The 24910-nt window shown below is 46.0% G+C and overlaps 3 protein-coding genes across 3 annotated transcripts; 2 read left to right on the plus strand and 1 right to left on the minus strand.

Annotated features, from left to right (window-relative positions):
• Window positions 1-1725: 1725 nt before the first annotated feature.
• Window positions 1726-4310, plus strand: LOC124667877 (NADH-quinone oxidoreductase subunit B 1-like). The gene is made up of 2 exons (XM_047205138.1): window positions 1726-2114; window positions 3783-4310. Exons 1-2 carry the CDS (start codon window positions 1741-1743, stop codon window positions 4015-4017), a joined length of 609 nt encoding a protein of 202 aa, XP_047061094.1. The 5' UTR covers window positions 1726-1740; the 3' UTR covers window positions 4018-4310.
• A 396-nt stretch (window positions 4311-4706) lies between these two features.
• On the plus strand, window positions 4707-6637 carry LOC124681721. The gene is made up of 3 exons (XM_047216556.1): window positions 4707-4748; window positions 4935-5083; window positions 6301-6637. Exons 1-3 carry the CDS (start codon window positions 4707-4709, stop codon window positions 6485-6487), a joined length of 378 nt encoding a protein of 125 aa, XP_047072512.1. The 3' UTR covers window positions 6488-6637.
• A 3041-nt stretch (window positions 6638-9678) lies between these two features.
• On the minus strand, window positions 9679-11278 carry LOC124681734 (probable indole-3-pyruvate monooxygenase YUCCA10). The gene is made up of 4 exons (XM_047216565.1): window positions 10667-11278; window positions 10157-10390; window positions 9957-10079; window positions 9679-9858 (listed from the first exon to the last, which is right to left on the minus strand). The coding sequence occupies exons 1-4, from the start codon at window positions 11276-11278 to the stop codon at window positions 9679-9681; spliced, it is 1149 nt and encodes a 382-aa protein (XP_047072521.1).
• Between the last annotated feature and the right edge of the window lie 13632 nt (window positions 11279-24910).

A 24910-nucleotide genomic window follows, 5' to 3' on the forward strand; every position in this document is an offset into this window, starting at 1 on the left:
CCTGGTGGCCTCCCTTGCTGCCGGTGAAGGCCGTGGTAGCGGCGGGCTTGGCACCTTCGGTGCTAGGGTTGCAGATTGTGACGGTGGTAGTTTTGCAGCTACAAGGTTTTGATCACCATAGTGGAATCTTTTATTTTTATTTTTCTTCTTGTTTTCGTAATAGGGTTGCGTGCATCCATAATTTCTTTAGGACATTTAATTGTTGCAGAGACTGGGTGTAATTGGTATCTTCACACAATTGATATATTCTCTTTATCGGAAAAAATCAGATCAAGATTCAATGTTTAGGACCGTCGATCGAGAAGTATGAAACTTCCTAGATGTGGATACCGTTCAAGTTTCAAATATATTTGTGCAAAAAATTAAACAATTTTGTAGTATAACGACAAAAACTTTAAAACACAGCTTCTATTCACAACTTATTCAATTATCCGACAACGATTTTCAAAACCTTACACTTTTAGCTTGTGGTTCGCCCAGGCTCAAAAATATTCCTGGCTCCACCACTGGTTGCACCGATGCCTCGCGTCACGTACCTACTCGTGCCTCCTGCATCACTTGTGAGTCGGCCCAGGGGCCCACCGACTACGACATTGATGAGGAAGACGAGATGCACTGGACGCAATCCTCGCCGATGATGGGGAAGAGAAATAACTTTAGGGAAGAGGGTCTCGCCGGCCGTACTTAGAGCATCTTCGTACGTGTCTCCAAAACGACATCTGACAAAAGCATCCAATCAGTCGTTTGGGGACGCCTCCAAACGCGGCTTTCAAATAAAAAATCAAGTGTAAAATTTGTGTCGACGTCCCTGATAGAGCCCCGATGTACAGGGGACGGGCTGAGCGCCCCCAAACAATATTTGGAGCTCCCCTCTCGGTCGTGCGTCTTTAGGGCATATGACTAGGGGAGGTTTTCTATATGGTGTCGCCCCAATTCCTTCTGGGACCTCCTTTAGGGACGCGACCGGAGATGCTCTTAAGTGTGATGGCGGGGGTCTAACCTCGCCGAGCTTATGATTAGGGGTGATGGCGGGGGTCGCTCGCCAACCTTAGGGGTGAGAGTGTCCGATCGGACTTAGGTTTAGGGGCGAGGGTGGCCGATCGGACTTGGGGTTAGGGGCGGGGGTGGGGGTCTTCCCCGACGAGGTCTTAGGGTTTCAAGTGTGGGAGGGTTCGCCAGAATGGAAGGCCAAGGGCGGTGGTGGACCGATGGTAGGGCAGGGGGTAGGCGGATCAATGTGGGCGGGGTGACAGGGCGGCGCTCGCTCCACTTGGCACCGTGCCACGGTGGCGTTAGCAGACAGTTTGGCTAGCGTCGGAGGCGAGAAAGAAGAGGAACTCCAGGAGGAAGAAAAGGGTGGGCCAACCCACGATGCCCTTGGACGTGGGCGGTGTCTCCTTTCAGCGGTGCAACACGCGGTGTACACGAGCACCCAAAATCCCAGCCCATTCATCAATCACCAGCCCGGAACCTAGAGTGGGCCTTGAAGTTTCATAGCAGGTTGAACACGCAACCGTGGGGCCACACAGCCCAGAAGCGTTGGGCTTGGGCGATCCCCACTCCTGGGCCCTGGCGTGCGACCGGCACGAGCCTCGACCCGACCGCATCCCCACACACACCACAAGCCGCTTCCCACTGCTCCGAGAGCTACTCCTCTCCTCCGAGAAACAAAGCCAACGCCCAAATCGCCTACACGCTCCCACCTCCCCCTCCACGACCCAACCAAACCCTACCTCGGCCATGGCGCTGCTCCCGCGCACGGCGTGCCTGGCCCTGCTCTCCGCGCCGAGGTCCTACTCCGCCGCCGCGTCCGCCGCGGGCGCCCCGCCGACCGCGCCGGCGCCGTACGCGGGCGTGCCCCCGCCGGCGGCGGGCTCCAAGGCGGCCGAGTTCGTCGTCTCCAAGGTCGACGACCTCATGAACTGGGCGCGCCGCGGATCGATCTGGCCCATGACCTTCGGCCTCGCCTGCTGCGCCGTCGAGATGATGCACGCCGGAGCCGCGCGCTACGACTTCGACCGATTCGGGGTCATCTTCCGCCCGTCCCCGCGGCAGTCCGACTGCATGATCGTCGCCGGCACGCTCACCAACAAGATGGCGCCAGCACTACGCAAGTCGGTACCCAATTTTTCTCTCCTCTCTTGCTGCTCCTTAGATTCGCATGCGCCTGGCCGATTTGACTCCTGGCGAGCCTGCTTAGATCTCGGAAGGGATCTAATTAAGAAACCAATTGAATTCAATAGACGTTTTGTAGGGATCTTCCAACCGAAATAGACCTCTAAATGTTTGTCTACGCGCTAATAGTGTAAGAATTTCTTGTTCCCCATTTTTGAGTTCAATTTGAAGACCTGCCAAAAAAATGAATACCAGTTCGTACTAGCTGGTATTTGGTTTAAATACCTGCCAGAAACGACACCAATTCCTGATATTTTCATGTATGGTTTGCAAAAATGGAACGTTGTGGAGCATCCATAGTGCTAAATACTGTCGAGCAGTCATATCACTTAAACTAGAACCCTGCGAGAACACCATTATCTAAGTATTTCGCTGTGTGGCTGAAGAGATTTCATAAGATAAATTGGTTTCAGCTTTAGATTGGGCCAATCCCATGGCTAGGTCTTAGGCTCTTAGAGTGCCAGTTTCTCAACTGTACAAATGAAGAAGGATTTTTACTTTAACTAGAAGCCTGTAACGAACACCATAATTTAAACTATCTTCCATGTATGGCTGAAGAGATGTCATAAGATAGGTTATTTTCAGCTTTAGATTTAGCCAATCACATGGCTATGCAGTGAAGAAGGATTTTCACTTAAACTAGAAGCCTGTTACCAACACCATAATATTGAATTATCTTCCCTGTATGCCTGAACAGTTTTCGTAAGATAAATTGTTTTCACCTTTAGAATTAGCAAATCACATAGCTATGTCTAAGGCTCTTTAGACTACCAGTTACTCAACTGTACAATTGAAGAAGGATATTACTGCTGTGTTAGATACAGCATGCACCTAGGTTAGTTAGTCCTGCTAAGTTTCAATCTCCTATTTCTGCAGTTCTCTTAATAACGATAATAATGTTCTATATCTCCACACAGTAGTAGAAAAACCTAGAAAACATGCGCATATCAGAGGACTTTATTAAGCCCAAAGACTGGAAGTTGAACAGAATTCAATTCTTGTCGCTTTTTTGCAGCTCATTGATGCTGTTTTGTGACACCTTGAGAATTACTTCCTCTGATTCACATTGTATATATATGTAGTTTAGGACATTGCCAGTCTTCAAAGTAAGTAAGTAACAATTTGACCATAACTTCTCAGAAAACATGCTTGCTTCAAACAAAAGAAATTATATAGTATTATTCAATATATTTCATGCTAATCTAGTCAATTTGATATTATTCATGTTGGTAATTTTGATAGAAATTTATGGCCAAACATAATAAGTATTTGACTGGCATAAATGCTAAAGCTGCTTATATTAGTAATCACATGGAGTATATTGTTGTGAACTTGTGATATGTCTTGGTCTACATGGTAATAACTGTAAGTGCACTGGTTGGTTTATCCTCAAGGAATAAGACTGCTCTATAATGATGTGTTGTAGGCTTTTAGGCTGCTTCATACTTGTGTCCATTCTCTCTTTCAGAGACGTGTTTGTACTTCATAAAAATTCATGGAGGTCTTATTGTACCAGTTTATACTCGGATATGATTTGCTTTAATGTCATTCAGTCTCACCAGCTCATATTTCTCTAATACTGTTTTCATTTTTAACTTTCTCTGCAGGGTTTATGACCAGATGCCTGAGCCTCGATGGGTTATCTCTATGGGCAGCTGCGCCAATGGTGGTGGCTACTACCACTACTCCTACTCTGTTGTGCGTGGATGCGACCGTATTGTTCCTGTGGACATCTACGTGCCTGGATGCCCCCCAACTGCCGAGGCGCTACTGTATGGTGTTCTCCAGCTCCAAAAGAAGATCAACAGGCGCAAGGATTTCCTTCACTGGTGGACCAAGTGAAGTGTTGTTTGTTACTGCTCTTGCTTGCTATATTTGTTTTCGATTCGACCTGCTCATCATGTTAAATAAGAAGGGCGTTGTGCTCGGATGTGCAAAACTTACTGTTGTTGCCTGGGAGGATTTATATGCCTGCCCAGGCTGTGCTTATGAGCGTTGGACTCTTGTACCTGATGTCTGTTCCAGAGACGTGCGCTGTAACTTGGTTTTGCTCTACATATTGTAATACGCCTTCGTAACTTGGTTGTGTAAGATTTTTTTTTCCCAAGTGCAATGGAGCACTTTACTTATTATCATTGGATTGGACTCGATTTATGTCGTTTTTCTGTTGTGCATGTTCAGGTCACCGTGATTTACACATGATTGTTATTGTACCTGTCCAATTACCTGACGTTGCAAGTTTTATTATTACCGGAAGTCTCTAAGCTACGGTCCAATTACCTAGTATCAGTCGTATAAATAATGGACTCTGCTTTTGCGAATCAACCCTAACCTCCCCTCCAAGCCAAAAGCTCTACAAAACTGCTCCCCTGTAGGCCGAACCGCCATAGAGCCCTTCTTAATCCTCTCTGCGTGCCGTCTTCTTCGATCTCTTCGTCTCCCTTCCTCAAATCTCCCAGACCAACCAAAGAAGGACGAAGTATTGTCGAATCTTCTCGCGCGCATTGCACCTGTGAAACCGCGGCAGATCCATGGCAACTTTCGGGCCGAAGATGGCGCAGCTGCAGTCCAAGGCGTTCGAGGCGGCGATGCTCGCGGCCAAGCACGGGAAGCAGCTGCAGTCCAAGGCGTTCGAAGCGACGATGCAGGCGGCGGAGCAGGGGAGCGCCTACCAGAAGCAGCTGCAGGCCAAGGCGTCGGAGGCGACGAGGTTCGCCGCCGAGCAGGGTTCCGCGTACCAGAAGCAGCTGCAGTCCAAGGCGTGCGAGGCGACGAGGTTCGCGGCCAAGCAGGGGTCCGCGTACCACAGGTCGCTCATGGAGAGGAACAAGCAGTACGTCGTCGACCCGCCCACCGTCGAGAAGTGCCGGGAGCTCTCCAAGCAGCTCTTCTACACCCGCCTCGCCAGGTACCATACTCCCTACTACCATCTTCCTGACCGATTACTACTGTTGCGCTTAATTTGTTCTTACAATTATACCATCCAACTCCTCTGTGCTCCAATGTCGTTGATGTATCTGTTTAGATTGTTTCCTGATATCTGTATGTTGATGTGCCAAATAGGCTTCCGATTTAGTTCCCGTAGCTAGTGCTGGCTGTCCAAATATGCATGGCCCAATGCTGTGGGTTTAGTCTTGGTATGCCAGTTTCGATTTGTGAGCTTGTGGTGTACCGTGACTTTTCCTTGTTGCAGCCTTCAAGGTTTAGCGATCAGAAGGGGGCATTGGGGATGCAAAAGGCTCTAAACGATGGTTTTCTGTACGGCCATGGATAGTATATAGTTTATTATGGAACCCTGAAATAGAGTAAATTATCCCTAGCTTTCATGTTTAATAGCAAGGTTTCGAGAATCAAAACCCAAATTGCAGTTTTAGGCCTTTTTAATGAAATCCTATTATCGCATTATGTTAGGGCAGCCATGAAGCCCTCTTGCAGATATACCACTGCATGGTCTGTAGCCCACCTAATCATTATCACTTCTGTGCTGATTTATATCAGTCAAAATATTCAGGAATCAAGCTTTTTTCTAACAGATGTAAATCCTGTCTTCTACGAGTTACTTACGGACACCACTTTAAGAATAATGCAGTTTTATTAATTTCAAATTATCTTCCTTTTGATCAATCATACGATTTCTACCATATGGATATTCATTAATTATGTCAGATTCCTTGGTGCTGAATGAAATCTGCTTAATTTAAGTTTAAGAAATCGCACCCCTCCTGTTTTTAGGATAGCTCTGTATGATGCCTTGTCTGTTGGGAATAACACTGCTTGTAATATATTGAGCTTCCTTATATGGATAGGAACTTAAATGCATAATTTGATATTCTTAATTAAGGTTAGGTGCTAACTGCTAAACTAGTATCAGAGTCAGGAGATGACAACATTAGTTTTGATTTCATTCGTTCGTTTCCAACCTGCCTATGCCCATTATGTCTGTGCCTATGTGTCAATGGAAGGTGGTTCAAAAACAAAAACGAAGAACTAACTCCAATGCATAGTTGTATTTTCCAAAAAAAAATTGCATAACTAGACAATGTAGCACATGTGCTTCATTTATAGTGCTGCAATTTCCTGTCACATGTTTGATACATTTGCTCACGGAGGTCTTGTTTGTTGCAGCCTTCCTGGCCGTTACGAGTCTTTCTGGAAAGAAGTCGATGGTGCAAAGCTCTTGCTGACAAACAGAAAGAACCTGAAGGTTGAGGATTTGGGGGTTGCTGCATTGTTTGGCATTGAGTTGTATGCATGGCTTTGCACCGGTGAGATCATAGGTAGAGGTTTTACCCTCACTGGGTACGATGTCTGATCGCTGATGTCTAGCATGAGCAGCCACATTATTATTCTACATTTACCATCGGATATTATGTTAAATGTTAGGTGATCAATTTTTTCCTACTTGATGTGAAGTTTTGTTTTAAATTTTGATCTTGCTACTGAACAAGACTAAAAGATTAGATTTCAGGCTAAATGTCTTTTATCCTCGTCATATCCTATGATGGAAAATTGGACACAAACTTTTATATTCTTTACGTGTCCTTTGTACTAGATGCTGGTAGTGATTTTTTTTATTTCTTACTTTTTCTGGCCACAAATTTGCTGACTTTACCTGCTTCGAAGTCATGTGAGTTTGAATCACTGACATGTGGACCTGTCCCACATGTCAATAGCTCAAAGTCACTCTCAAAGTTAAGGTTTCAATGTCTGCCTTTTGCTACATGGTGTTTGTTCCAAGATCTCTTTCCCATATGGAGGATCTCCACTAACTTGCAATAACGGAACAAGAAGGATATAGCCTCAAAACAGTCCCATGTTCAGCTAGCAAAAGCAGCCACTCTAGTGGAAATAACAGGAAATCGAAACAAAGTGCAGAGAACCGACATGCTGTCATTGTAGGAGAAGGACGGAGGGTAGAGGTTTGACTGCCTCTCGCGACCATGGAGGCGACGGGCGCGTGCGCGCCGCCGCCGCCCTGATCTCCCCCGGTGAGCCTCCCCTGCCTCTGCGCCTTCCAGATCGCGACTCCCCGCTCCGCTCTCTCTCCGTCCCTCCAGCTGGCCTGCGCTGCTGTTGCCGGTGCAGCCGGAGCCGAGCTCCTTCTTGCCGGTGCCGGTCCAGCCGGAGCCTCTTCAGCCGGGCTCGACGAGGCCGCCGCTCCGCCCTCGTCGCTCGGCCTCCTTCGCCTCCCCCGCCAGGCTGGGCCTCGCGACGGTCGCCGTCCTCGAGGCCTGGCGCTATGGCTACCGCGTCCCCTGCTCCTCTTCTTCTGCCGCCGCCGCCGCCAGGCGCCCTTCCGCCCTCCCCGTTCAGGCCGACGGTCTTCTCCTCCGCGCAGAGGCTACTCCTCAGCTCCCGATGCCCCCCTGCTCCTGCGGCGAACACGCAGCTGCCGGAGCCCCCCTGCGCTTCGCCCCCTGCGCCCCCTGCTGCTCTCGCGCGCCCGTGTGAAGAGGAGGGCTGGCAGCAAGTGGGTGCAGGTCGTCGCTCTGGCCGAGCCTTGACGTCGCCATCTCCGTCGAGGGAAGCTCTGGAGCGGAGCCTTGCCTTCAAGAGGTGGGCTCGCGGGCGGTGTTTCCGCTGCCTTGAGCGTGGCCACCATGTCGGCACCTGTCGGGAACCCTTCCGCTGCATTCGCTGCCGCCGTCCGGGTCACCGGGAGCGCAACTGCCGCCGTCGCTCTCCAGTCGGCCGCTCTCCTTCCCCGCGAAGATGCTCTCCTTCTGATGGTTCTCCTCGGCCTACCCAGGCTCGGAGCTGGGCCGAGGTTGTGCGCCATTCGCCGCCATGCGCTTCGGTGCCACCATCTTCCCCTCCTGGAGTTGGTGGTGATGCCTCTGTCAATGCCATTCGGGACTCCGACTTGCAGGCCCAGTTTGCTTCACTGCGCATGGAGCTCCTCCAACTTGTTGCGGACCGCATCGAGGAGGTAACTCGGCCGCTGCGGGACGAGGCTGCTGCAATCAAGCTTTGGTTACAGCGTGCTGTCGGAAGTTGGGAGCGTGCGGAAGAGGCTGCCACCTGTGGTGTTAGGCGTGCCCCGGTCAGCGCTTCGGATGCTAGGTCGGGGGACGCCGAGCTCTTGGAGTTCTACGGCCCCTTCTCGCCTGTCCGCCGTCCCTGCGACTCGTCTCCTCTTGGCTTCGACGTCTTTCGTGTGCCTCTTGAGGGTTGCTCCGGTCTTGCTCCTTTTCTGCCTGATGCGGTTGTTGACAAGGTTGCTTCCCCTGCGGGTCCTCAGAGCCTAATCTCTGATGACGTCGAGGGCTTTGGGTTGGCTGAGTTTTTTGTTGAAGCTTCTGCCTCTCTTTCGGTTGAGCATTCGAGGCTTGAGGAGACTGCGTTCGAACATGATGTTGTGGTTGATGTGTTGGCAGCTCCCTTGGTGCCTTTTGCTGCAGATCCTGAGGTGGCCGACTCCACCAAACTTTGCGATTTCTTGGCCAACTTGGCTTCGAAAAAGTTGGCGCTCATGTCACCCTTGTGTGAGTCTTTGGAGGAGATCCCTGCTGCATGTGTCGTTGTTCCTGAAACCGTGCCCGCGGAGGATATCCAAGTTGATCCCGGGGATCCCGCTGCTGACAAGCTCAACGCCTTCTTGTCTTCGGTTTTTCGACCAGTGCCTCCACCTATCCTTACCTCGCCGCCCCCTAGGCGACCCCGTGCTCCTAAGGAGGTGGCCACCACGCCTCGTCGGAGTGGTCGTATCGAGAAGCTGAAGCGATTGCGGAAGGATGCTACATCTCAGGAGTTGCTTGCACGTGTTTTGGGCATCTTGAAAGAGAACGCTGAGTTTGATGACAACGCCCTTGCTGCCTTCATTGACATGTTTAAGACCCCTTTGTCGCCTCGCTCCATCATGATGCTTGGCTCCCTTGTGAAGAATGTGGAGAAGGTGAAAAAGCCCAAGGGCAACAAGGTCGGCGCCAAGAAGAAGGCGGTTGAAATTACATGATGGATGCATTTCATGCATCCTTCGTGACGGTTTGTCGAATATGTAGCACTTTATCGTTGACGGGTTGTTCAATCTTGTTGTGTTGTTGTTTTAGACTTTGGGAGTAGTCCGCATGTCGGAGGTAGTTAAGTATGTATGGTTTTCGATCCGGTTTTCCTCATAAACTGGATCATTTTCCTTTCTTCCTAAATGAATAGCCAGAGCTCCTGGCGTTTGCTCCAAAAAAAAAAAAAAAACCGACATGCTGTCGGTTGTCAACAGTCGGCGCATCAGCAAATCCAAGTATGCCTCTCTTGAGGTTTGTTTGCATGCCGCCTAACACATCATATCATCAATGACACTGCTGGCTTTGTCTATTTCTTATTTGCATTTGTTCATGCAAACATTTAGTCAACTGAAATACTGCATGCCACCGTATCTCGATTATGAGAGTACAACACCTGAGACAAGAATACTTTGGATCACATAATATGACATTACATGAACAAAGATTTACAACATATAAATCATGCCCATATTTCGTACAGGTCAAAAACAATATGGCTAATTTAGTTGAAGATAGAGTCGATGGTGGATTTAATGTCATTGGCGATATTCCTAGCATCCATGGCAATACCGGCCAACCCTCTCCTTGCCAACCCAGCACAGTAGAGCCCATTACCACCTTTCCAATGATTTGGGAATTCTTTGTTTGGCAATCCATCGTTATTCAACATGGTCTCACCACCCTGCACTCATTAGTTGCATATACTTTTGTTAGAATATCTTTTAAGTGTTGTGTGCAAAGAAATTACACTCTGCGAGAGTCAAATCTCAATGATACTACCTTGAGCCAATTATTCACCGTGCTTTTGTATCCAGTAGAAAACACAATCGCATCAAATGAGCTTTCATTCCCACCTTGAAACTCAATTTTTTTGCCACTGATCTTGGTAATTCCTCCTAGCACCTGGAAGAAATGAGCATACTTAGTAAGTCTTTATAGGAAACCAACATTTATTATATGATGATCAGATATATGCTCACCTTAATAACGCCTTTCTTGATTAACCCAGCAGTACCAACATCAATCACAGCAGATCGTCCGGTTTCTGACTTGAGGACAAGTGGACCTATTTTTGGCCTGGTGATGCCATGCCTGGATAGGTCACCAAATATGAATTTTGCCATCATCACAAGCAGAGCATCCACAACCTTCAGTGGGAGATATTGTACTAGTGTCATCCCCGATCGGATTAATTCTTTTGTCATTACATGAATCTGCAAAAACAAAACGTGTCACACATCCCTTCGTCATGCAATGTAAAAAAATTATACAGTGAGAGTGTTTTCTTTGCAGAAGTGCATATTGATTTACTTTCACGATTGAGATATTTTTATTTGTTTTGGGGAGGATAGGGAGCACTCAATAAGCACTTGGTTATACTTTTCCATCAATTTCCAGTCTGATATTTTGATTAAAACCCTACTGTTTATGATTAGCAACACTAGAAAATAACTTTTTTCAGTAAAATTAAAAGGAATAGGAGCACATACCGGGTTTCGTATGACGATTGATGTATTGGCACCATGAGATGCAAGGTCATAAGCAATCTCCATTCCAGAATTACCACAGCCAACAACCAACACATTCTTTCCAGAGTATTGTGTGCCTGACTTGTAGTTTGATGAGTGGATGGCTACACCTGGGAAGCCTTCTAGTCCAGGGATCATCGGAATGTTAGCTGCACTATTCTCACCACTTGCCACAACCAGAAATTTTGCCATGTAACTGATTGATGTGCACTTTGTTGCATCTCGTGCCACGATGGACCAACATTCTTTATTTTCGTCATATGTAGATGACTCGACTGTAGTGTGATATTTCGGCTGAATATTGAAATGCTCAATGTAGTCATCCAAGTACTTGATAAACTGATTTTTTGGTATGTAAGTGGGGGCATCTACCGGATAGGACATGTGTGGTAACTCGCAGAACTCCTTGGCAAGATGCAGCTTGAGGCGATCATATGCACGGTTGCGCCACAATGACGCGCTACAATCATCACGCTCGAGGATGACATAGGGGATGGACAGTTGGTTAAGGCACGCTGCTGTCGCGAGGCCTGCCGGTCCTGCTCCAACAATCAGAACTACCACCTCCTCCATTGCAAAAGCAATAGAATTGTTAAAGAATCTGATAGTGGTGTGGAGATGTTTTTTTGCCTTGGTAGATGGAATGGTTGTTACAACTCATACATGGGACATATATATGGTTACAGTTTTTGCGCGTCTATTGTGTTTTTTAACGTTTTCAAATTACGAGAAGCAAAAAAGGTAAATAATGACACATATAACACGGTATATCCTATTATACTAACAGTTGAAACATTCTAAAAAATCTTGTTCGTTGTGAAATCTTGTCTCGGTACATAATAGGTAGGAAACCCGATCTCGGTTGGTTGCTTTTCATGAACAACTTTCTAATAGTAATATTTTTTGTACACCTTCTTATTTCTTTGTTCTATAATCATCGTTATAAATCCAAATAGGATTTTCCACAGAAGTGATTTTCTTTCCTTTTCTTATCGGCATCGCTGAAAAGACCAATAGGATATAAGAGCATCCCCAGCCGTTGGGGCTCCCCGGGCCGAAATCCGGCGCTATTTAGCGCCGGATTGGACGAAACTTTGGCCCGGGGAGCACCGAAGTTCCAGCCGTCTCCCCGCCTAGAACACCCGAGGTTCGCCGTTTTTTAAAGAAAAACATCCTTGGAAGACAAAATTCAAGCATAATTCGGCGAATTTGGCCAGTTTTGCCAACATTTGGCTTATTTTTACAAATAAACGTTACAGTTTAATAAAACGAGACAAGTTTTCAAACAAATCAAATGGAAACTAGTTGGTGTTGCCTCGAAACGTCCATAAGTGCTCCACCAGATCATCCTGCAGTTGTTGATGCATTGTGGAGTCTCGAATCTCCTGACGCATAGCGATGAACGCAGCCCACGATGCCGGCACCTGATGGTTAGGCTGTGCAAGAGGACCCTCTCTGTCATATGGTCCAGCTTGTTCGCTCAGAGGGACCGGATGCTTCCGCTCATCCTCGATAATCATGTTGTGTAAGCACACACAACAGTTCATCACCTCCCACATCTGATCTTTCGACCAAGTCAAAGCGGGGAACCGGACTACAGCAAATCTCTGCTGAAGGACACCAAATGCACGCTCTACATCCTTTCGGCAAGCTTCTTGTTCCTTGGCAAACTGCTGCTCCTTCGAGAGGCCGGGGTTTGAGATAGCCTTCACAAATTTTGCCCACTTTGGATAGATACCGTCTGCAAGATAGTATCCCTTGTTGTAGTGTCGGCCATTGATCACAAAGTTAACCGGGGGAGCATGACCCTCAACAAGCTTTGAGAAGACCGACAAGCACTGCAAAACGTTGATGTCGTTGTTGGATCCCGGCATACCAAAGAAGGAGTGCCAAATCCATAGATCATGGGTAGCCACTGCCTCAAGTATCACAGTGCAACCTTTTTTGTGACCCTTGTACATTCCCTGCCAGGCAAACGGATAGTTCTTCCATTTTCAATGCATGCAGTCAATGCTTCCAAGCATCCCTGGAAATCCACGAGCTTCATTAACAGCGAGGATCTTAGCAGTGTCTTCGACAGTCGGTGATCTCAAGTAGAAGTCCCCGAACACTGCTATCACCTCCCAACCGGTAGAAACAATCAAGGGCGGTGGACTCTGCCATCCGAAGATAGTCATCTGCAGAATCACCAGAAGCTCCATATGCCAGCATCCGCATAGCCACCGTGCACTTTTGAAGGGCAGAAAACCCTGCCATGCCGGTGCAATCCAACTTACATCTGAAATAGGAGTCGTAGTCTCGAAGGGCATACACAATTTTCAGGAAGAGCTTCCGGCTCATCCTGAAACGACGCCTGAAAACAGCCTCACAGTGCAATGGATCGTCGGCGAAGTAGTCGGCGTAGAGCATGAAATACCCCTCCATTCGCTGCCTCGGCTTGCACTTCCAGCGACCTGGTGCTGACCCTGTTGGGATTCGTAGCATAGAAAACAAAAAAATTCCAACCGCAAGAACGAATAACAAGCCAAGATCCAATCTAGAAGAAGGTAGCAACGAGAAGATCATGAGACTAACCCTCGAAGATTTCCAAAGCCTACGAGATTAGATCTCGTTGTTGATGTAGTCGATCACTTGCCGCTTTCAAAAGCGCGTAGAAGATCTTGACGGTGCCACAGTCGGGCAGCACCTCCGTACTCGGTCACACGTACGGTGTTGATGAAGACGTCCTTCTCCCCGTTCCAGCGGGCAGCGGAAGTAGTAGATCCTCCTCGAAATCCCGACAGCACGACGGCGTGGTGTCGGTGGCGGTGGAGATCTCCAGCAGGGCTTCGCCTAAGCGTTGTAGGAGAAGATGGAGGAGGAGAGAGGCTAGGGTTTGGGAGAGGGGGAGGCCTTAGGGGCGCCGGCCAGGGGGCCCCTATGGTGGTGCGGCCAAGAGTGGCTGCCCCCTCCCTCTCCTCCTCTTTATATAGGTGGAATCTCTAAGGGTTTGCCAAAGATCTGTATAAGACCCCAATTCAATAACTGCCATATGGACGAAACCTAGAGGGACAGGGACTCTCCCTTTCCCCCTTTCTTTGGCCGGCCAAGGAGGTGGAGTCCACCATGGACTCCACCCTCCCACTTGGTTGGCTCGTTAGGGTTGGACTCCACCTTCCATGGTGATTTCTTCCGGAAAGTTCTAGAACATTCTAGCGCCTTCCATAAATGCACCGGATCATTTCCAAACTTCGAAAGTGACTTCCTATATATGAATCTTATTCTCCAGACCATTTCGGACCTCCTCGTGATGTCCTGGATCCTATCCGAGACTCCGAACAAATATTCGAACTCCATTCCATATTCCATATCTACTTAAAACGACATCAAACCTTAAGTGTGTCACCCTAAGGTTCGTGAACTATGTAGACATGGTCAAGACTCCTCTCCGACAAATAACCAATAGCGGGATCTGGAGATCCATAATGGCTCCCACATATTCAACGATAACTTAGTGATCGATTGAACCATTTACATACGATACCGATTCTCTTTGTCACACGATATTTTACTTGTCCGAAGTTTGATCATCGGTATCTCCATACCTTGTTCCACCTAGTCACCGACAAGTACTCTTTACTCGTACTGTGGCATATCATCTCTTGTGAACCAGTCACATGCTTGCAAGCTAATCAGACGATATTCCACCGAGAGGGCCCAGAGTATATCTATCCGTCATCGGGATGGACAAATCCCACTCTTGATCCATATGCCTCAACTCATACTTTCCGAATACTTAATCCCATCTTTATAACCACCCATTTATGCAGTGGCGTTTGATGTAATCAAAGTACCCTTCCGGTATAAGCGATTTACATGATCTCATGGTCGAAGGACTAGGTAACTATGTATCGAAATCTTATTGCAAATTGAACTTAATGACATGATCTTATGCTACGCTTATTTGGGTGTGTCCATCACATCATTCACCTAATGATATGATCTTGTTATTAATAATATCCTATGTTCATGATCAGGAAACCATGATCATCTATTAATCAACAAGCTAGTTAAATGAGAGGCTTACTAGGGACTCCAGTTGTTTACACAACACACATGTATTAATGTTTCAGTTCAATACAATTATAGCATGGAGTGTAAACATATATCATGAACACTAAGATATGACAATAACTAATTTATTATTGCCTCTCGGGCATATCTCCAACAGTCTTCCACTTGCACTAGAGTCAATAATCTAGTTTACATTTGTAAAGATATAACACCTTGGCCTTCTGGTGCTTATCATGTTTTGCTCACGGGAGAGGTTTCAGTCAACGGATCTGACATGCTCAGAAACGTATGTATTTTTCAATTCAATTGCGTCTTCACGCATCACTCATTTTCCAAATGAGTCGACATTAAATATGTTTGGTCTTCTGGTGGAACCTTAATTCCGCGGTCTGAAATATGTCACTAATATTGTCACACACAATATAGCTTCAAAGTTCTGACACTATCGGAACTACACCAAGTTCTCAAAGAACTTCTTGACTTAACATCCTCAATCATTGTCAAAAACAATGACATACTCTGTCTTCTTCTGTAGAATCCGTCACAATATCTAGAACTCGTCTAAATCTAGCATAGACATCTTCTAGATCATTGTGCTACCTTTTAATCAACACTTTGCCTAATTGAGATTGAAATTTTATTTATATATATGACCAAACTAATATCGGTGCAACACCTTACAATGATTTGTTTGTCATTACCCCATATAAAACTAATATCCTTGGTTCTTCTAAAGCACTTAGGGATATTCTTACTGTTGTCCAATGATCATCACATGAATCATTCTGGTATATGCTCCTAATTCTTTAGAGCACAGGACATCTGATTGTGTACATTGTATTCGTGATCTAAAATCACCCATGTGTTTTTACTCATTGAGTGTCAGATACACTCAAGTCTTGTTAAACCTTCACATGAAAAGAACACCTTCTTAATATATTATATTGAACTACTTCAATATTCATTCTATGTACTTTTAACTTAAACTTATTATGTGTTTCAATCTATCTTCATAGATCTTGTCACTAAATATGTTTCAGTTCATATCCTTTCATTGAGTTAATTCTTAATGAAACCTTTTTAATCAATTATATAATTACATTATTTATAATTAACGATATGTTATCTACATAAAGTATTACAAATATGTCTCAGCGCTCCCACTTTAATTTCTTGCAAATGCAAGCCTCTTCATCGTCTCTGATGAAATCATAACTCTTTGATCCTTTCATCCGGTGAAGATTCCAACTTCGTGATACTCACTTCATCCAATTGAAGTGTGTATACCTATCTAGTATTCCACGGACCAGCAAAACTCTTGGTTGTATCTTGTATACACTTTTAATACACACTTCTGTTAAGTAATGTATTTTGACATCCTACTAGTATATCTCATAAAAGAAATATGTAGCGATTACTAGAACAATCCGCATAGACTATAAGCATCGTTGTTGAAGATCTAATCTTATCGCAGTCAACTCTTTGAACTTTGTCATAAACAACTTTTCGACAAGTCAAGCTTATTCAAGGATATTCCATCCATGTCCATCAATTTTATAGATCCATTTACTTTCAAAAAGTATTCACCTATCTTGGATTTCATGGCACATAGCCATTTTAACGTAGTCAAGGCCCATCATAACTTCTTTGTATGTAGTTGGTTTATCATTGTTCAGAATCAATCCTTTGTTCAAAAATCATTTATTTGATCACAAAGTAAATAATACCTACAAGGTTCAATAGGTACTTAGATCTCCATGACTATAACACTTTGTAGACATGGGAGCCATGATCGTCGTGGCCGCTTCCAGAACCATTTCTGATGCTGCGCTACTCTGATCATCATGCTCAGGTTCATCAACCTTATCAAGTTCTATTGTCCTCCCACTTAAATACTTCGCTAGAAACAATTTCTTGGAAATAAGAAACATCGACAAACACTTTTGTCTTTGACTTCATAGTGGAAAGAATTCCCAATTTGTTCTCTAGGATAACCAACAAAGACATTCATCCGATTTTGGTTGTAAACTCATTTACTTATGCTATGCATACCAAAATTTTAAGAAAGGACCATTAGAGTTTATACCCATGCCATAACTAGTATGGTGTCATTTCAACGGATTATGATGATGCTCTATTTAGTGTAAAAGTGGTAGTCTCTAAAGCATAATCCACAAAAATATAATGGCGTCATATTATTTTATCTCATCATTAATCCAACAAGGTTTGGATACGTCTCTCGGATACTCTATCATTACTATGATACTCCAAGAAACGTGAATTGTAGAACAATTTCATAACTCTCTTAGATGTTTGCTAAATATCGTAATTCAAATATTTCCACCATGATCCAATCATAGATATTTGACTTTTCTATTACGATGATTTCCACTTCATGCTGACAATTGAATCTATTCAAATGTTTCAAACTTCTTCCTTATCGAATAAATATATCCACATATATATACTCAATTCATTGTTGGAAGTTTTCATGAAATAGAAGAATCTCCCGCACATAACTATCCCAGTGAACGACATACATCATCATGTATGTTTCCACTAAGTTAGTTGCCCGTTCAACTCTTGGCCTATGAACGGTATTTCAGTCATTTTCTTTAGAAGAGATTTGCAAGCGCCAAATGATTCAAAAATCAAATGACTCCAAAAATTCATTTGCATGGAGTTCCTTCATGCATTCCTTTCTAACATGACATAAATGGCAGTTCCACTAATAAGTGGAATTCAAATCATTTGCCTTACGGCATTTTAGCGTCAGTGTTATGTATGTGTGTTTCACCATTAAGATTTATAATAACTTATCCATCGTACATGGAGTAAGGTCATAATTTGAACAACTCATTGTTTTCATTTGACCAGAGCAAAATAACAATTATTAAGTTCTTTATTATAAATCCTAAGGGCTAGGTAGAATGCCAACAACAAACATAATAACACTTATTATGTTCCAGACGTGTATTATTACAGTATTCCTTATCAGTCACTTAGGCCATCGTATTCTTGTATTGCATTGTATTGTATGACATCTCATACCAACCAATCTAGTATAAATACCCAAGAACTTCATTGTGTGACCAATCAAAGAATACATTCATAACATGTATATCATCTATATACACCCGAGCTAGACTTTCTAGTCTTTTCTTTCTTTCTGCCAAAATCTTTTGTAGTTTCTCTTTTAGCTTTCCTCATTCTCAGAAAACACTTCACCTCCAATAACTTCTAGGTCCATTAGTTAAATACCAATAACCTTGAGGTTCTTACTTTGAAGTTGATCATCATATGACAAGTGTTCTAGATTTCACTATTAGTAACTTTATAATGTGATGAACAATTTCACTCATAATTGTATCCATCAAATCATGACGACTTTCCGAGACCATGTTTGTACATGCTAGGCTCGTAAAGTTTAACCTCAGTATTCGCATGTGCAAATCTGGCTTGCACCCGTTGTATGCACACGTAGAATCTATCACACCCGATCATCAGGTGATGCTTCGAAACGACGAGTCTTAGCAACGGTGCATACTAAGGACGATCACTTCATGGATATGTGAATATCGTTAGTGTCCAACTAGTTGGAGGATTGGGACGTCTGGCATCTTCAACCTTCGTACATTCCCATAAAACTTATGAGTTTATGTAGTCTCACTAGATTATATTCTATCATCTTGCAATAAGGTCTTAGATATCACATATATCTCATACCTTACTTATTTCTGAAAACAAAATTTCCAGCTCCTTACTTTTCAAACGGATTTGAACTTCAAGTTTCACGGAGACAAGATGACTTTTGGTACTAATTGAAACCATTGCTTTTTGAATCAACAATGTGAGGTTTACTAAAAGTTTGCAATAGAACTTAATCATTTCTTGATTCTTTAACAATACGGTACCAGTCCGTAAAGTTTCTTGTCAAATTTAACGGTATTTCTATCTCAATTACAAGACTAGCGCATGATAGATAACGGATGCCAATTCTACAAATTTAATTCAAAATACTATTCAGACTATGTTCATGATAATTAGTTCATGTTTTAATCTAATTACTAATTGTTGCCTGCCAAAACCCACCGGCGAGCAGCGACGAGCAACACGAAGAGCCGGGAGGCTCCCAGAACTGCTGGTGGGCCCTGGTCCCTCGGGCAACGGCCCGCAAAACTCCGGCACACGTCCTGGCTGTTGCGAGGGCGTGCCACCTGACCTATACCTGGCCAGGAAGGTGATGGATTGCTTCGATTAGTTTCCTGCATGGCAGACACGTAAACATTAAATCCGAGCCTCGATCGGCTCTCAGGTTACCCTGTGAATCGGCTCAAGGAGCCGATCGACTCATGGTTCGTATTAGATTTACGATAACATGGGGGTCCTGCTTGATCAATACTAAGTTAAACCAATCTACGACAGTCTAGGGTTTTCACCGCATAACTGGACATCCTACACGTAATTGAGCCTGGCAGATACGAAAGATAACAGAAAACTAGTCCTAGAAGAGGCCTAAAAACCAACACAAAGTCGATTCCCGGAACAACTCATCTTGGATCGGCAAACCATAGCTTACGCACTACTGGATCGTTCAACCCGTTTGCAAGGCCTAACCATGCGGATATCAAACTAATCCTTGGAGAACAAGGAACAACCATAACAGATCAGATCTACTAAGTAAAGATTAAGCAAGATGCTGCCCTTACACCTAAGATAGGTGCAAAGACAGCTAGATATTCATGGGCAGCGTAACTGAGAAAACATACCAGAAAGGTATCGATGTTAGCCCTAAAACATCTATGATAACGGTGTTACTCGCCATCAACAAGGCTTCAGTACGAGCAACACAAAACAACGAATAAGCCGATATCGCTCGGATCGCAAGATGCGATCTGGGCAGCATGGCGCTTACCCGGAAGAAACCCTCGAAACAAGGGGTGGCGATGTGCCTAGATTGGTTTGTTGTGAACGTGATCGTCCTCCTTTCTCAATAACCCTAGGTACATATTTATAGTCCGTGGACTTTCTATCTTTGGAATAAACCTAACTGTGTACGAACTAAACTCTAGCTCTTAATTCTAAACTTAAACGTGATCTACCATAATGTACAGATACACGGGCAATCTAGCCCAAACTCTCGTACAAGGCCGATTCAGAAACATTTTACGTGCCTATCCTCTAAGCCCATCTCAATCACGGCCCATCTCCTTATTTGGCTAAAAACCGGTGATAACACATGCCCCCTGGTTTTGGCAATAATAATTCCAAAACCACTTCGTTTTTTACTTCACCGGTTTACGCGTTGCAAAGCAGAACCGCTACAGTGCCCTTCCATCACGATGCCTCGTCTTCTCAACTTCTCCGTAGTGCACGATTTGACAGTTCTGGCACCGCATCCTCGAAAACTGCCACAGCATTGAATCATCTCCACTATATCCCCTTTATTTAATCGCATCCGAGCAGTTCGCCTCCTCATCCTCTTGCTCCACATTAGCAATCGAAACCCCCTCCTCTGCAACCATGGCCTCCTCCTCCTCTGCCTCTTCGGGTCTCTCCTTCCAATCCTCCTCCTCCCGTGAGCCGACGCCGGAGTACGACCCGATAGCGGCGTACGAGGCCCGCGCTCCACCGCATTGGGACGAGGCGGATTGGGACTTCGCCGTCGAGTCAGAGGAGGACGAACCCTTGACCGACGGGGAGGACAACCTCCAGCTCCTCGTTGACGGGGAGTTGGAGGAAGAGAGCGACGACGACGCCTTCTCCTGGGGCGACAACACCTCCACCGAGGAAGAGGATGAATCGGAGGACGACACCTCCTCCGACGAGTACCCGCCGGCGAAGCGCTTCCACCGGGCGTGCCAGAAAGTGTTTCCTGCCAAAACCCACCGGCGAGCAGCGACGAGCAACACGAAGAGCCGGAAGGCTCCCAGAACTGCTGGTGGGCCCTGGTCCCTCGGGCAACGGCCCGATAAACTCCGGCACGCGTCCTGGCTGTTGCGAGGGCGTGCCACCTGACCTATACCTGGTCAGGAAGGTGATGGATTGCTTCGATTAGTTTCCTGCATGGCAGACACGTAAACATTAAATCCGAGCCTCGATCGGCTCTCAGGTTACCCTGTGAATCGGCTCAAGGAGCCGATCGACTCATGGTTCGTATTAGATTTACGATAACATGGGGTCCTGCTTGATCAATACTAAGTTAAACCAATCTACGACAGTCTAGGGTTTTCACCGCATAACTGGAACATCCTACACGTAATTGAGCCTGGCAGATACGAAAGATAACAGAAAACTAGTCCTAGAAGAGGCCTAAAAACCAACACAAAGTCGATTCCCGGAACAACTCATCTTGGATCGGCAAACCATACCTTATGCACTACTGGATCGTTCGACCCGTTTGCAAGGCCTAACCATGCGGATATCAAACTAATCCTTGGAGAACAAGGAACAACCATAACAGATCAGATCTACTAAGTAAAGATTAAGCAAGATGCTGCCCTTACACCTAAGATAGGTGCAAAGGCAGCTAGATATTCATGGGCAGCGTAACTGAGCAAACATACCAGAAAGGTATCGATGTTAGCCCTAAAACATCTATGATAACGGTGTTACTCGCCATCAACAAGGCTTCAGTACGAGCAACACAAAACAACGAATAAACTGATACTGCTCAGATCGCAAGATGCGATCTGGGCAGCATGGCGCTTACCCGGAAGAAACCCTCGAAACAAGGGGTGGCGATGCGCCTAGATTGGTTTGTTGTGAACGTGATCGTCCTCCTTTCTCAATAACCCTAGGTACATATTTATAGTCCGTGGACTTTCTATCTTTGGAATAAACTTAACTGTGTACGAACTAAAACTCTATCTCTTAATTCTAAACTTAAACGTGACCTACCATAATGTACAGATACACGGGCAATCTAGCCCAAACTCTCGCACGAGGCCGATTCAGAAACACTTTATGTGTATATCCTCTAAGCCCATCTCACTCACGGCTCATCTCCTGATTTGGCTAAAATCAGGTGACAACACATGCCCCCCTGGTATTGGCAATAATAATTCCAAAACCACTTCGTTTTTTCCTTCACCGATTTACGCGTTGCAGAGCAGAACCGCTACAGTGCCCTTTCATCACGATGCCTTGTCTTCTCAACTTCTCCGTAGTGCACGACTCGACAGTTTTGGCACCGCATCCTCGAAAACTGCCACAGCATTGAATCATCTCCACTATATCCCCTTTATTTAATCGCATCAGGGCAGTTCGCCTCCTCATCCTCTTGCTCCACATTAGCAATCGAAACCCCTTCCTCTGCAACCATGGCCTCCTCCTCCTCTGCCTCTTCGGGTCTTTCCTTCCAATCCTCCTCCTCCTGTGAGCCGACGCCGGAGTACGACCCGATAGCGGCGTACGAGGCCCTCGCTCCTGAGCATTGGGACGAGGCGGATTGGGACTTCACCGTCGGGTCAGGGGATGACGAACCCTTGACCGCCGTCGGGTCAGAGGATGACGAACCCTTGACTGACGGGGAGGACAACCTCCAGTTCCTCGTTGACGGGGAGTTGGAGGAAGAGAGCGACGACGACGACTTCTCCTGGGGCGACGACACCTCCTCCGACGAAGAGGATGAAGCGGAGGGGGACACCTCCTCCGACGAGTACCCGCCGGCGAAGCGCTTCCGCACCGGGTCGGAGGACGACGATGACGAGGAGGAGGAAGAGGAAGCCCCTGCCGACGGCTTCAGCAGCAACGACGAGGACCTCGCCGGCAGCAGCGCCAACGGCAGCGAGGACGGCGACGACGAGGGCAGTGACGGCCCCTAGATTAGGGACTACTAGAATAGGGCTAGCAGTAGTAGATTAGGTAGCAGATCTTCCTTTTGTGAGCAATCGGCTCTTCTTTGTAAAAAACCCTCTTCATCAATGAAGAATGCTTCCATGTCGATTTTGCCGATTGTCAAAGTAGGTCAACGCAAAAAGAGCCGATAGCAACGCATCGGTCTTTTACCATAAAACGCCAGCAAGGTCAGACTTCAAACGGTAACCCGCGACCCTCGTTCAAAGGACCAAACTCAGATCCCCAATTTCCCATCGAACAGATTCAACTCGCGGCAGCGCGAATCCCAGATCTCCAACTGCGCAGATCCATCTTCGCGAGCGAATCAGATGGCGGAATCGTCCAACGCCAACACAATGGTCTCTGGCCTGAAGGTAATCTTTAACTGCTCCTCTCCATCCGAGCATAGTGTTAGAATTAATAGCAAACATCTGAATTAATGCCTTATTTCACCATTAATTTTAGGTATCAGACATTCTGTTGCCGCATCCTTCTCTTCCAAATTCTCTTTGTCTTGGCCCCCGTTCTGTCGAAAGTCTTGCCCATCTGATTTCTTGCGAGGCCAATAGGATTCCCTTCGTGAACCAGAACTTAGATCTAACCTCTTGGGCCGACTGCTTACGAGCCTGGCCTAACCCTCCTGAAGATTGGGTTTCCTGGTATAATAGAGTATCCAAAACTCACCAATCCAAGTGGGAAACCACAGGAATAGCCGATGCTCTGTCCTTATCATTGTCTCCCCTTGAGAAGCATGAAAATCTCCTAAAAACCATCGGCTACTTCTGGTCTGATGCTCTGAACTGCTTCATGTTTGGCCACGGCCCCATGACACCAACTCTGCTAGATGTGATGATGATTACTGGCCTAGATGTCACATCCCCCAGCCCCTCTGCTTTTATGTTGCCAAAGGTTCCTTTCAAACTCTCTTCCAAAACAGAGTGCACAAACTGGGGTGCTTACCTTCGACGCCATATGAAAAATAAAGGCCCTGTAACAGAGAAAGAACACACGGCCTTCCTAAATTTCTGATTGGAACACTTCATATTCTGTGGCCCTTCACTTGCTCCAACCAAGAATTATCTTTCTTTGGCCTATGAACTCGCCAGAGGCACTCAGCTTGGCATCGGCAAACTGTTCCTTGGAGAGGTCTATCGATATCTCCAACCAATGTCTGTCAATTTGTTCTCCCAAAAGACAGTCAAAACAGGAGGTCCCTGGTGGTTTATTCAGCTATGGGCTCAGCTGTATTTCCAGAATCACATCCCAAACTTCCCACTTTTGGCCACTTGCACCTTTTCAGATATTAACGGGAAGCAGATCCGATGCACTAGCTACGGCCAAGCTTTATATAGCCTTCCAGGCAGTAAACTGATCCCCAAGGAAGCATCAAAGTGGTTCAGCATTTTCTTCCAAGGCCTGGACAATCCTCTCTTCTTTCCTTACATGGAGTCTGAAAATTTTGAAAATCCAGTCTCCTTCAGGCTAGACAGCTTTGCCGATGACACCAGCACCCGACAATTGTACTCCACCATGATCCGTCCCTGCTTGCTTCCAGTTGGCATGAGCACCTCAAACATGATAATCAAACCTGGTTATGAGTCTTATCAGCCGGTCGTAGCAGCCCGGCAGTTTGGTCTTGGGCAAGTGTCTCCCCACTTCTTCCTCCACCACTTAACAGAGAGCAGAGCTGATTTGCCCGATGTCCTCACCGGTCAGAGGTGTTACTCTTTCTTTGATGCTCTAGCCATCCCAGTCCCTAACAACCTCTCTTTCACCTCATCAACCGATGGTTTTGAGACCTGGTGGTCAATGTGGAAAACTCATGCCTTCAAGAGAGCTCTGGGACCGTTGCTGAAACAACTTGATGCTGAATATGATATCCCTGCAGAACAGGTACCACCACTCGCAAATTTTCTTGAAGTGGCTTACAATGATTTTTATAACCTTGTTCTGTCTCCTTGCAGCAAAAAGATGGTCCGGAACCTGCACATGATGACGGCTCCCCCTTTGAATTCCTCCCACCAGCTCCGGTGGTCCTCTTCTGCAAAAGCTCGCCACCCTTGAAAAAGGTTGTGATGCAGAGCCAGCCGATTTCACCAAAATCGGCTTCCACGAGCAAAGTATCTTCCGGGCCAGCTGCCCCCGAGCTCCAATCAAGGCGAGAACGGCGGTGAGGAAAGTAGCTGCCAGGAAAACTTTGAAGCGCCGGATCCCTTCTCCTGATCAAGAGAGCTTGCACGTACGTTGATCCATGCCCTGACTGATTTCGTCTATCCTTATGGGCTTCAGCAAACCTGCTTCTGCTTACTAACT

The sequence above is a fragment of the Lolium rigidum genome, chromosome 1 (genome assembly GCF_022539505.1).
Source record: "Lolium rigidum isolate FL_2022 chromosome 1, APGP_CSIRO_Lrig_0.1, whole genome shotgun sequence".
NCBI lineage: Eukaryota > Viridiplantae > Streptophyta > Magnoliopsida > Poales > Poaceae > Lolium > Lolium rigidum.